This window comes from Clinocottus analis, unplaced genomic scaffold, assembly GCF_023055335.1.
Source record: "Clinocottus analis isolate CAN_PGR_092001 unplaced genomic scaffold, fCliAna1.0.p SCAF_11, whole genome shotgun sequence".
NCBI classification, from domain to species: Eukaryota; Metazoa; Chordata; class Actinopteri; order Perciformes; family Cottidae; genus Clinocottus; species Clinocottus analis.
In genome coordinates, this window is record NW_027175832.1 from 8353785 (window position 1) to 8366819 (window position 13035).

General features: G+C 42.3%; 1 protein-coding gene across 4 annotated transcripts in view; it reads left to right on the plus strand.

Annotated features, from left to right (window-relative positions):
- Positions 1–13035, plus strand: part of carmil3 (capping protein regulator and myosin 1 linker 3) — a 75168-nt gene that overhangs the window by 39588 nt on the left and 22545 nt on the right. For all 4 annotated transcript variants that reach the window (XM_068568606.1, XM_068568635.1, XM_068568626.1 and 1 more), the window contains exons 16-19: positions 1518–1594; positions 6802–6906; positions 9668–9737; positions 9847–9928. In XM_068568606.1, coding sequence (XP_068424707.1) covers positions 1518–1594; positions 6802–6906; positions 9668–9737; positions 9847–9928 — 334 coding nt within the window. The remainder of the gene's footprint in view (positions 1–1517; positions 1595–6801; positions 6907–9667; positions 9738–9846; positions 9929–13035) is intronic.

Sequence of the window (13035 nt, forward strand, 5' to 3'; positions counted from 1 at the left end):
TGGCAAGTACATGGGAAATTAAATTTACAACCATCACTAAATCACCCAGATGTTGTTTTATTTTATTTTTTAAATACGTACCTTTTCATTTCATCATTTCCTATTTAAGAGTATCCTGTGTAGTTGTCGTTGTAAATGCCACATCTTTTAAACATTCACAATCGATGGCATAGATAAGTAATGTAGACCGGTCTGTCTTGATGTCTCGCGCCACCATGAATGAGTTGGGGCTGACTTTGTGACTTGTGAATACTGTACGTGGCTGCAGCTCATCATCCTGCATTTAAAAGTACTACTAAAGTTGAGGTGGGAATACATAGTTAAAGTATGAAAAGAAAAACGTGTGACTGGTGTATCGTTAAATATTACATGATCAGCCTGTTAGTACTGAGGCATCGATGCAGCTGGTCGAGGTGGTGCTCATTCTTTTGATCTTTATACACTCAAGCAGTTTAGGTCAGTGGATTCCAAACAAGGGGTCGGCCCCCTCGCTGTTCATTCTCTATGCAAGACATCTGATGCGCATCCCCTTTTTAAACGCTGTGATTAGTGATATTTGGCTGTACAAATGCAATTTGAATTGGGTAAAAAGCTACTTTCCACCACTGTACACGGCTAATCCCAACGCGCACGTATCAAGTCGAAGACTACCTGAGCCAAATCCTCTGATCCTCCCGTTCTCCTTTAGATCCTCTGCTCCTTCTCTTCTAGCCGTTCCACACGGCAGAGTGAAAACATTTGGCGCCGATGCTTTCATAAATTATGCTCCAAGCAGCTGGAACAGCCTTCCAAAGGATCTGAAAATATTTATGTTTTTATACATGAACTGAAAGCCCATCTTTTTTTGTCGTCTGGCTTTTATGCAGTGTTTTATGATCCTTGTGGTTTTGTTATTCAAACTCATTCAATTGGCATGTCATTTGTTTTGCTCCACTTTGTCTTATCAACATTTCTTTGTTGATCATTACAATTTATCTTGTTCTGTTTCATCACATTTGTGTTACTTTTAACGTCATACGTTAACTAGACATTCATTTGACCGTGACACTGTGCGTGCGTGCGTGTGTGTATTTCAACTTAATGAGAACGGTTGTATCAGTGTATAAACCCAAACCATATGGCACTAGAAGGATCAAACAAATCCTAAACCAAATTGCGACAACGGCTTTGTCCTGATTTGACCAGCAGTAACATCTCATTTGTTCTTTCTTTTTTTCCACGCACCAATTTGCATGCTTCTATGACACTATCATTTAATTCCATATCTAATGCTAGCATGATGCATTTAGGGACCTTTCTTTGTTAATTGGGAGGCTTCTGCCAAGAAGGACGTACAGCATCATCATTCTCTTTAGTGTGTTCAAATTGCATTTGTGTCAGCTTTAATCATTTGTGCAGCGTTCAAGAGCCAAAGTAACTGTTATGCAACGCACTCACATTCAGCTGTAGTGAACGTAGCGCAACCCGTTCATCACTGTCTCTCTCTCTCTCTCTCTCTCTGTCTGTTTCTCTGCCAGCTGTTTGGGGCCCTGCTGCGAGGCTGCTGCGCTGACCTCTCCTACCTGAACCTCTCCAAGAACTCCTTTTCTCACAGGTGGGCGCTAAATCTACGTTACGTTTTTTTTCCCTGTAAAGAAGGACCTTTTTTTTTTCTTCTTCCTCCTGACTCAGCCAAACCGCTTTGGAGGATTTCCAGTCAGAAGGCGCGGAGCCGAGCGAGCATGCTCATTTATTTTCTTCTGTAGATTAGTGTTTAGCCCTGGACCTCACTGACGTAATTAGCGTGCATGCTCCGCTCGCCCCCTTCATTTTTTCTGGCTCGCTGCATATATATATATATATATATATATATATATATATATATATATATATATATATATATATATATATATATATATATATAGCTAGCGTGTGTGTGCAGAATGTGTTCCCGTCTGTCTTTAAATGTACACATGTCTCCGTTTGCTAACAAGTTTTCCATCTGTCAAGCACTTGTTTGCATACCCACAAGTCTTTATCTGTGTGTGTGTGTGTGTGTGTGTGCGCGTGCGTGTAGCTAGCAGGCAGAAGCGGCTCTCATAATGTCGTGTTCCCCAGGAGCTTCCCTGCTCAGCATATTGTGTTACAGAATTACTGAGAAAGGAGTTGGTGAAAAATGAGACTAATTTTAGATGGGAATTATTGTTCCAATCCCCAGGCTTCCACGCCTCTCTCTCTAGCTCGCGCGCGCGCGCTCTCGTTCTTTTTCTTTGTATCTGCTGGATCTCTCGATCTATCTTTTTTACCTCTTGCATCCTTCTGGCTGCACCTCTTTTCTCCTTTTTATGATGTGAATTCTTGCTCTTGCCAGAGCTCTTGGCCACACTTGGCTCTCTCATTTCTAAGAGAAAAATTGAATTTCTCAGCATTCCACGCTCCTTTTTACTGGACATGCACATCCTTGCTCCATCCATCTTCTCCATCTTTTTTTATCTCTCTCTTTCCATGGATATATTCTTCCTCTCTTATCCCTTGCCTCTTGCTTACCGACTCCTTCAGTATCTCATCTTGTTTACTTCCCGTTCTCCCTTCCTCCTCTTTCACCTCTCATATTCCTTTCTCCTCTTCCCCTTATCACTCCTCCTCCTTTTTTACATCCTTCAACTTTCATCCCCTTTTACCACTGCTCTTTATCCTCACATCCTCCCCTTCTGCCTCCCTTACTCCATAGTTCATCCCACCTCTTGCCGGTCCTGGGTCTTCTGCTATTAAATACTTGCTGGCTCGGTGGCTGCCGGGCAGGCGGCCTCCATGTTGTGGCGACAACACGCAGCCACAAAGCTGAACCGGGCTGATAAGAACCGCCTGGCTGCCTGCTCATGAATATGGAATGGACCGCCGCCTCAGACCTCTTCTTCTCATACACACACACACACACACAAACACACACACAAACACACACACATACGGCGCTTTCGAGAAACACTGAGCAGTCCATGTAGATCCAGTTACACACACATACGTGTGGTAACAAGTTGCTGATACAGATCCCCGGAGAGCGTTTAGGGAGACAGACAGTGACACTATCTACTTATGCGACAGAGGCCTTTTCTGTATCAGTGGAGTCCTGTCGGGCCGTATGCTAATCATTACAAATGGGTCAGAGAAGAGCTGGCGTTCCACACAGTGGGAGGTTATCACAAGCACAATGACAGCAGCTTGTAATGCAACTGCCTGGTTTCCCCCTCACTACTTTCTTAATGTCTTCATCTTTAGTTTTTTCCCTTTTTTTGCCTCGCACCATTGCTCACCTTTTCAGTTTTTTTACCCTTCATAACTTGATTTTCTCCTGCCCCCCACCCCTCACCACACACGTCTTCATCTCACAATCTTTTATTTCTTTCTCCGTGCTGCATTCAGCTTCATCTTTTAAATCAAGCCAACATGGTCTCGTGTGTGCGGGGTAGAACGTCAGAGCGTGATGAGACGTCATTGTGGCTCGTGTTATGTTAAATTCCTCAGTCCTCAATCAAATATGGTGATGGTTTCATCTTTGACAGAGCAATCATAACAGTCCGTGTAAATCATGCACAAGCACAATGAGGGCTTCTACTCACAGGAGCAGTATGCACAAAGGAATGTGTTGAAGCGGAATAGAAATTGGTGGGGTGTAGTGATTTTTCATTATGTTCCTCAGCCAGTCACATTACTGCTCTCATACCAATTAAACAGCTGCTCCAAACACATGGGCGCACAGGAAAGTTGGCTCGGTAATCAGAGAGGAGGCTGCGGAGCAGCTTTTCAGTTGTGATGTCCTAGAGGTTCAGACATAACACAGATATGCTGCTAAAGGCAAGCGATGTGTTGTTAGAGACCGAATTTGCATCAACGGAGTTATTGGAAGTCAGGTCATGTTGCTATTTTTCCCGAAGTTAAACAATGTGGGGTTTTATTTTTCAAAAGAAACCCTTGATCTGAAGGGAACTATTTCTGTGGATGTAACTTATAATAAATGAGATGAAATGAATACATAAGGCCACATTTTCTCCAGAAATAAACAGGGAAATGTGCAGTTTTCAGCATTTGATATTTAAGTATATTGTGTTGAGTCTTGAGTCATGCTGTGTATTTGTATAGGAGTAAAACGAAGTAGGACCTGGTTGGTGGTGTTGGGCTTAAAAGATTCCTGGGCCCTGGACTACAAAGAGAGTTCGACATACCTGGGTTCTTTTGGCTGTCTGGCTTAATTAGGTCTGTCAGCAGAAAAACTATGTTAGAAAAACAAGAAGTTAAACCCTTAACCTAGTCTAAAAGTAGCACAGTTTAAACTGCCAAATGCAGGATGGAGCTGCCAAGAAAAGCGCAGACTTTGTGAATGTGTAAATTAACAGATTTATGATATCACTGCCCATCCAGAGCGGGAGCCGAGCCGGCGAGAATCCCACTTGTGTATTCTGTTCAGTTAATGTGTCGCTTCGAGGAACGCTCATGGAATAAAGGGTACTTTATTAATCCCCACGTCGAAAGTTGTGGCATGTATTACAATATTTTAGCGGAACTCTTTCTGCTGCAACAGAGCTGGGAGAAATAGTATTAGATTTTAATTTAAGTGTAGAGCAAGCAGGGTCAGTTCAAATAAAGATTATATGGAGTTGAAGCTCTAGAAAAAAAAAAGAAAAAATCACCGATCAGAAGCATGTATTAGAAATGTAAAGACAAGACAAACACCTTTGAAAAAGAAAACAATACAATTCAGCTGTAGTTTTGTGTATCAGCAATTGTGCGAGTCAACGCACATTAAAATGCAGCCCATAGTTAACAGCGTATTTGTAGTGTCAGCAGGATTTAAAGTAGTAAAGGTCACTTTATCTGTGGTATAACGTAATGTGCAACTCATCCTTGCATATGTGTGTGTGTGTGTGTATATATATATATATATATATTGTGTGTGTGTGTGTGTATATATATATATATATATATATATATATATATATATATATATATATATATATATATATATATATATATATATATATATATATATGCAAGGATGAGTTGCACATTACGGTGAGGTCATTTATCTAAGTCAAGGTCTATCTCGTAGTGGGGGTAGTGTCTGTTTGTTGGTCCACCACATAAGTTGAGACTGAACCATCCTATTAGACGAGCTGTCGAGGGGTTTTGTACAGACGTTCATGATGCCCAACAACTTTGTCACTTTTTAATTTACCGTAACTTTGTCCATCACTCTTGAAGACAAATTATCTCTGTAAAACTTATCCAGCTTTCCCATCAACTGCTGTTGTGCATTGTGTTTATTGTTGTTTTACAACTGCTGAGACACTTGCATGGGAGAAAAAGAAAGTGAACATATGGCAACAACGATACCTGCTAAAAGTCCATATTTTCCATTGTCTTTGTGAGACCGTAGCTCGGAGCAGTGTCGTGCCTGCGTACGGCATCGCAGAGCCATTGGCATTTTGTTTTTTTTCTTCATCACTCCATTACTCTATGATGTGTGATTTTATTTTTTGAAAGAAAAACTACCGACAATCAGCCATCTGGTGTTAATTGATTCTGTAGCAGAAGAAAATGGGTTCAATCAAAGTAAAAGGAAGCGCGTTGCCCCCCCGTTCGCAGCTATTTGGACGCGTCGAGCCAGGAAACGCACAGCTGCAGCTCGTAACGGGCGCGTTCCAGTTATGGAGCTGAGCCCTCGTTAGCGGAATTAGTTACACCTGTGCTTTTTCCTGCCCCGAAGAATCTGGCATCCGTATAATTTTTTTTAAGAAAAGGTTGACATGAAACGCCATAGAATAATGGTTCTATGAGTGACTTTTGCGTTGTAGTATATATATATATATATATATATATATATATATATATATATATATATATATATATAACTAAAATGATGTGTCATATAAAACAGTATTTAAAGCGCCGCCTCGGAAAAGACGACTGGACTTGTTGTGTGTCGGAGATAATGGTGGGATCCAAATAAGCAGTGAGAAGAGGAAGAAAAAAAAGGCTGTCTGTGCTGTGCAAGTTAACAACACCTCAGTTTGAGAGAGGGAGCGGATAATTTTTTCTTGAAAAACAACCTAAATTTTCTAAAAGATGAATTCATCCAACGCCGCCTTCTTGCCGCTCTCACCTTCCTCCCCCCAGCCTCTCATCACTACCATCCTCACTCCCCTGTGGCGAATTATTTGTGCCTTGAGGTGCTGAACTGGCAGATTGGCTGCTTTGACAAGTTCTGAACACATACCGTAACCAGTGTACTGCATCGATTGGTCCCCTCGTGTATCACTGTACATACACACTCTGTCCTTCCTCTCTGATGACAGGCTAATGCCCGCTGCTTGCCAAGCAGATGGTTGGATAATTGGTCAGCGTTACCTTTTTTCTTCTTTTTTTTTTCAAATACTGTTGGCAGTTAATTAATGCCAACTTCACCTTTTCAGAGTCTGCTTGATATAATTCTGACCTAAATGTCACCTGCCGGGCGTCTTGTCTTTTCTACCCTTCTCTTTCTCTCTCCACATCGTTCAGTTTCCCTCTCTGACAGTTCCCCTCTTGTCTTCCACAAAATTCCCGTCACTTTGTGTCAGCCTTTTCAGCTCCCTCTGTCATGCGCCGCCTTGTCTCGATCAGTCTCCTTATCGGCTCCCATCATCTGCTCACCTCCTTTTATTTTCTGTCTGTCTAACTGCCTTATTGATCGCGCTCTATCTTTTATGTCCTGGTCTTCGCTTCCCATTCCACTCCTACACACTTTACAATCCCGTCTTTTGTTTTTCTTCTCTTGTTCTCATCCAGGAAAGCAAGAGATTCTCTGCCAACTTTCCGCCAGTTCTTCAGCTCCGCATTCAGCCTGACCCACGTCAGCCTGGCCTCCGTGAGAGTCCCCCCTGATTCACTGAGGTGAGTCACTCCTCTCTTCTTGTTTCTCTATTCCGTGCCTCCTCCTCGTCGCCGCCCTCCTCCGCCCTTCTAAATAGGACCCGGAAATCAATCTGCCATCTGGAAGAATGTCTCAATTCCTAAAATGCTCCTAAAGGAGACGTTGCCTCGATCCCTCTCTCCCCGTGTCTCTTCCTTGCCTCCTTTGCTCAAATGGCAGGTGGGAGGGATTGGGACACAAGGAAAGGAGGCGAGCGAAGAAACCAGGGATTTAAAAAAAAAAAAAAATAAGAAAAATGAGAAACGCTCGGTCACAGGCGATGATTTAGAGGGACCTTTTGAAACATGACGCAAATCAATACGCAGTAACCTCAATTCAGTTTGACCTCTTTTGCATTCGTCATCATGTATATGAATAGATTATAATTTCATACAGCGAAAAAAAAAGATATGTAATTGTGTTAAAGATGTTATCCACCAAACAACCTTGGGAGGTTATAACAGATGCATATGGCCATGCTACTTACAAAATCCATCACTCGGAGATATGAATAAATAAATGGAAAATGAACAAATCAATCTCGACGCACATCAAAACAAACCTTAAAAAATGCACTGTCAATATACTCACAATTGTTTTGTTCGGGAAAGTGACCTGTGAAAAGTAAATTAGAAAAAATGAAAAAATTCAGTGCCAGGTGTGATTGTTGTGAAGGTAGCAAAGCCCCATCAAAACCCAGAAGCATGCCACGTCCACATCCAAAGGGGGTCAACGGAGATGTCCAAGTGTGAAGGAGCCAGCATGCAATGTGTTTATGTCATGAGTATCTCTCTGACTGTGATCAGCTCTGACTGGTGTGTGTGACTCTACTGTGACAGCTAATTGGCTAACAGTGGCTTGTTCTCTATTTAGAAAACCTCTGGACGGGATTCACACACCGAGTTGGCAAAGTAAACTGCAATAAATGCCAAGTGGATGCACTGAGATGCACATCAGACAAGATTAAACTGATGTTATGTGAGAAAGATGAATATAGTCACCGATGTGGAAGAAATAACAAACGTTAAATAAATAAGAAGTGGGGAATAAAGTCAGTAGGTAGAGATCCAGATCTTACGAGATACTATCAAAGACTTAATTTGGATATTATGGGAATATTACACAGGGCTGGAAATGATGAAAAAGAGCGTGTTGCTAAAAAAACAACGTTTTATTATATAATAATACAGCTTTCATCATTTCTATTATGCATTTGTCACACACGTAGGAGCAAATTAAATCCATGTAATAAGCCCATTATCAAATGAATTACTGTAAAGTAGCCAATATGGAGGTGTAGGAGACGTGTTTCCTCTTTGCTGCGTTGGAGCCAGTGTTGCTTCTCACTACCAGCAGCAGCGCACTCACATAAATGTGGAGATGATCCGGGAAGAAAGTCCACGATATAAGTAGTTTATAGCTCATGTAACCCATTATTCCTAACTGTCCACCTCTTCAAGTGCGTTCCCAGCTGTTTTTTTTACCGCTGCCGCCTCCCTGTGTCAACAAGCCGGCGATATTTAGTCAAATTTGAAATGGTGCAGGATAAACTGAGGCCACTCATGCTAAAAATGGGTCCACTTGTGATGCTGTAAGGTGCTTTAGTTTGAAGCATTGTCTGAATTACACCCAGGCAGAATCACTGCTTTTACATTGTGTATCCAACCATGTGCGATTAAACGATTAAAGAGGAGACTTTTAAAATATAAGACCTTTTCTTTTTCATTTTTTCTCGTGTCAAGCTTAAACACTAAAATAGCTCCGACCATACGGAATGCAGTTTGCGTCCAAACGGTCGGTGAGATACAATCATCAAGGCCCACCTTCAATTAGAGGACACAGATTGATGCCCCCCCCCCCCTCGCCGCCGTTGGCTGGCGTCCGCCATGCTGACGTGTCTTTGAGCAGGACTTTGTGCCCCCACCAGCTTCAGGAGATCTGAGTGTAGCAAAACCAAGCTGAACAAGCCAAACGGAAAGCAAGTTTTCCTCTGAGAATAGTCGGGAGTACTGCTATCTTACAGCCTCGCTGTTAGGTGTGTAGCCTGCTGTTAGCTGTTCCTAGCCAAGGAACATAATCAATAGCGGAGTAAACAAAGCAAACTGCCAGCAACAATAGAGATGATTGCGTGCCGCATGATGGAGCTCAGCCAAAATGGACGGAGCGGACTCCCCACTTAGCACTTCTCCTCATTACCTCCTCACGATGCATAACTCATAAATTTTTCTCTGTTGCACAAGATCAACCTCCAGCCGAGCCTTGATGTGCAAATGGAGTCTTCCTTTTGTATCCAGCTGAGTTTGCGTGTATGAGCAACAATTGGCCACTTCCCCAGAACAAATATTAAAGAATTTGTTTTTTTTGTTTGTTTGTTTTTTAGCTATGAATAAAGGACTTACAGAAAAGTAGCATGAAGCAATGGCTCTGAAACTTTTAAGTGTGCAGGGGAGAGCGCAGTGCAGCGCGGGGAGTCGGAGGATCTGCTCGAGTTGCTAGAGGGAGGAAAAGAAGCAATTGGATTCATGTGGGATTGATCTTTCTGCCTCTTTTTTTAATTTTATTTTTCTATTTGTCATTTTCACCTGGCCTTTTTCCATTAATTGCCCTTTTGTTTCTCCTACTTTTCTTCTTACTCACCTCTCTTTCCTTATGTGCCCCCCACCCTCCTTCTTAATCTCTCTTTTTTCTTCCCCCCGCTCTGTCTCTCTATTCCCAACCTTCCCTGCCTGTGTTTTCCTTCAGGGCTCTGTTCCTAGGTCTGTCCAATAACCCTCATATCTCTGATTTACACCTGGACATCAGCAGCTGTGAGGTATGCTCTGTTAGTCTGTGCTGTAAGTGCACTCGCTCATCGTCATCATAGATAGACGCTCGTGGCAATCCCGTCACGTCTCACCTCCTCTCTTGTCTTCCTCCCACAGTTGAGGTCGGCGGGCGCTGGGGTGATACAGGAGCTGTTTCCTCGAGTTTCATGCGTGGGGACTTTAGACATCTCTGATAACGGTGAGAGACGAACAAACGCACACACACACACACACACACACACACACACACACACACACACACACACACACAAATAGAATAGATTCAGACTTAATCTGAATTAGATTTTCAGATCAAGACACACTGCAGTATTTAAAACCCTTTTGGTCTCTAGCGGTTTGGTGGATACCGGCATGTGCAGTTTTTCGTTTTAAATGCAAGTCTTTAGAGCATGCGTAGTGAGTCAATGCCGCCAGCTTTGATACTAAAGGGGAACGCCACCAATTTTACACATGAAGTTCAGTTAGCTGACCCTGCGGTAACGGTTACGTCTTGTACGGTTATCTCGGCTTTAACTTAAGGACTTAAGGTAACATCACATTTTTTACAGCTAAAGCTGAAGAAGCTCTGCTGCACAGCCTCTGCCACATATTTTTTTAAGCCACCCTAAACAGAATTGGCTGCTGTGAGGAGCGACTTGTGGTTAATGTCTCGCTCAAGGACACTTGACCCCTCTCCAACCTTGTCCCAAATGTGTTAACGGTAAGATTACAATTATTGGAGTGCCTCTTTTTTAAAGGATGGCACAACATGCGAGTCCCACTAGGTGTTAAGATGTAAAAGTCATTTTAAACAAAACATAAAGTGGTGTTTACTATTAGAATAAGAATTTAGTCAGAGACACTTAAGTATGCAAAGTAATGTAAAGTAATTGACAATGTATTATATCTAACAAATAATAAAAAGTTCAATTAGTCAAAAAACAGCTCCTGGAGGAAGCTCGCAGCCGAGAGAGAATTGGAGCAGCTATATGATTTATTCCCCCTTGATAAACTTTTGTGAAAATTTAAGCTAGTTAAACAGTAGCAAAAACCAAACACATGAGAAGAAGGAGGTTAGGGTGGTGGTGGGAGCTAACCACGTAAGCGTTATGTAACCTTAGTGTATCGTCAGAGGAATAGTGAAGCGCGGAGCCGTACAAGTGCTCGAATACGATGACCTGGCAGCCGAGCAGCCGCTGAGCAAGCCAGTGGTTCTGGAGAGATGAACACTCTGCACGAACACCTCCACACTGTGAAACAGCAGGGACGCATTGATTCACAAGCAAACAAATGTTTATGTTCCGTTCGTATTACCATTTGGGCAATCGGAGCAAAGACCCAGACTTGGAGCACCACCCTTCCACCCCATAGTTTGCTGCATGCTATTGCTTTTGTAAATTTGAATATTTGCAAGTTTGTCAGTAAATTTGAACCTCGAGAGCACAATATCAACTAAGACATGGCCTACATTTTTAGCAAAAAAACTAAAAAGAACGCTCGTACTACATAGAACTTCATTGTGTTCTCTACACCTCAAGCGCTGCTGGAGTTTTTACTTTCCAACTCTTAACCTTGAAGCGCCTGCTTGCTCGCACTCATCCGGCCCTTAACCACCTCTGCTGTCGTATCACAGTTTCATGTCATTGAAACAAGAATAAAACTCCACTTTTTTTCTTTTTTTTTTTAAACAAAGATATTTTTGCTCTTTGAATGAGGCTTGTATGTCTTTGTTGCTGAAATATCTCGCCATGGTAACCACTTCCCCTGAGCAGCATCCTCCATCCTTGAGCTTTGGAGAATATGAGTGGGTGGGAGGTTAATGAGTATTTTGGCATTTCAGTTGGCAATGAAATGTTCTTCTAAAACCGACCATGAGATGATAAAAGACGTTGAGCTTTGAAAGCCAGAAATGTAGCACCTGGCAGAGTAAATGATGAGTCACTGGTGTGACAGCCCAGAAATGAATGTAGTGAAAATATTACTTTCTTTCTTTCAGTTTGATTTTGACAGGTAACGCCTCATCTTATTTGTGTTCAATTCTAAAAAGGCATCGTTTGGGTTTTTAGAAGTGGGCTTGTATGTAATCATTTTCTCTGGGGAATCCAAACTAACTCTTTTAAAAACAACAATTTTCGTGAGGTAAAAATCACTGTTTTTGTCAAAGGAGTCTTGTGGCTTTGAATAGAGCATCAATGGATATAACGACTTCGGTCCCCAGATGGAAAAGGGGCTCTGACGGCAAGATAAAGCAGTGAAACCATTATAAACGTACCGCTCACTCGTATTAATTGCTTTAGGTAGAGCTTTTTCTTTTAGATAGCTCCAATATGTTTAGCTTCCGTTCACCGCAGTACATTGCTATGCTCCTGCACTGGTACTACTGTATGACTATGGACTACAGGGTTCGTACGGTCATTAAAAACCTGGAAAGTCATGGAATTTTAAAATGCTCATTTCCAGGCCTAGATAAGTCAAGGAAAAAAATAAAATCCCAAAAGTCATGGAAAAGTCATGGAAATTTGTTATATTTATATGTTCATGTCGTTCATTTATGCTGAGTTTGAAATAAGTTAATATGCTAAGTTAATAAGTTAATATACATTAATATATGTACTGTATACGTTCTCATACTCGAAGTGTGAATTATTCAGGCTGCGAGGGAACGCACCTTAACAAGTGACATGATGTCCGCTTCCCTGAGCTACTGTTGCAACAGTAGCTCGGTTTGTGAGCGGTCGGGATAATTCACTATGCCAGGGAAGTGTTGCTTTAACAATGCTTGACTACATATGGAGAAAGACACGTCATGGGTTACAACCGACAAAGACCTGGGACGAGCCAAATGTAGGTTGCGTGGAGGCAGATCCTTCGACATTTTGAACATGGGGGAGGCGGCATTACTGAGCCATGCTAAAGGGAGCTGACATCGGAGCGCTGCTGCTAGCGGAGCTACAGCGACCCCTATCACCGGCCTTTTCACCACAGCGGCCAGGGCAACTGCTACCCCCAGCGTGCTACTCTCTTTGGCTCACAAGCATGCAGCGATAACTGATGGCTTTTTCTTTTTTAAATCATCCGAAGATGCCAGTCTGCTCTTTCGCCGGATGTTCCCAGATAACCAGATCGCGGCACAATTTGCTTGTGGCAAAAGCAAATGCTCATATCTGTGCTTGTTCGGGCTCACTCCCCATTTCAAGAGTCTATATATACTGAGACTTCACTAAATGGAAATTTGGTTTAAAGTTATGGAAATCCATTGGTCAAAATGTGTAAGAACCCTGGAACTAAGTACGTCAAACAACCCCA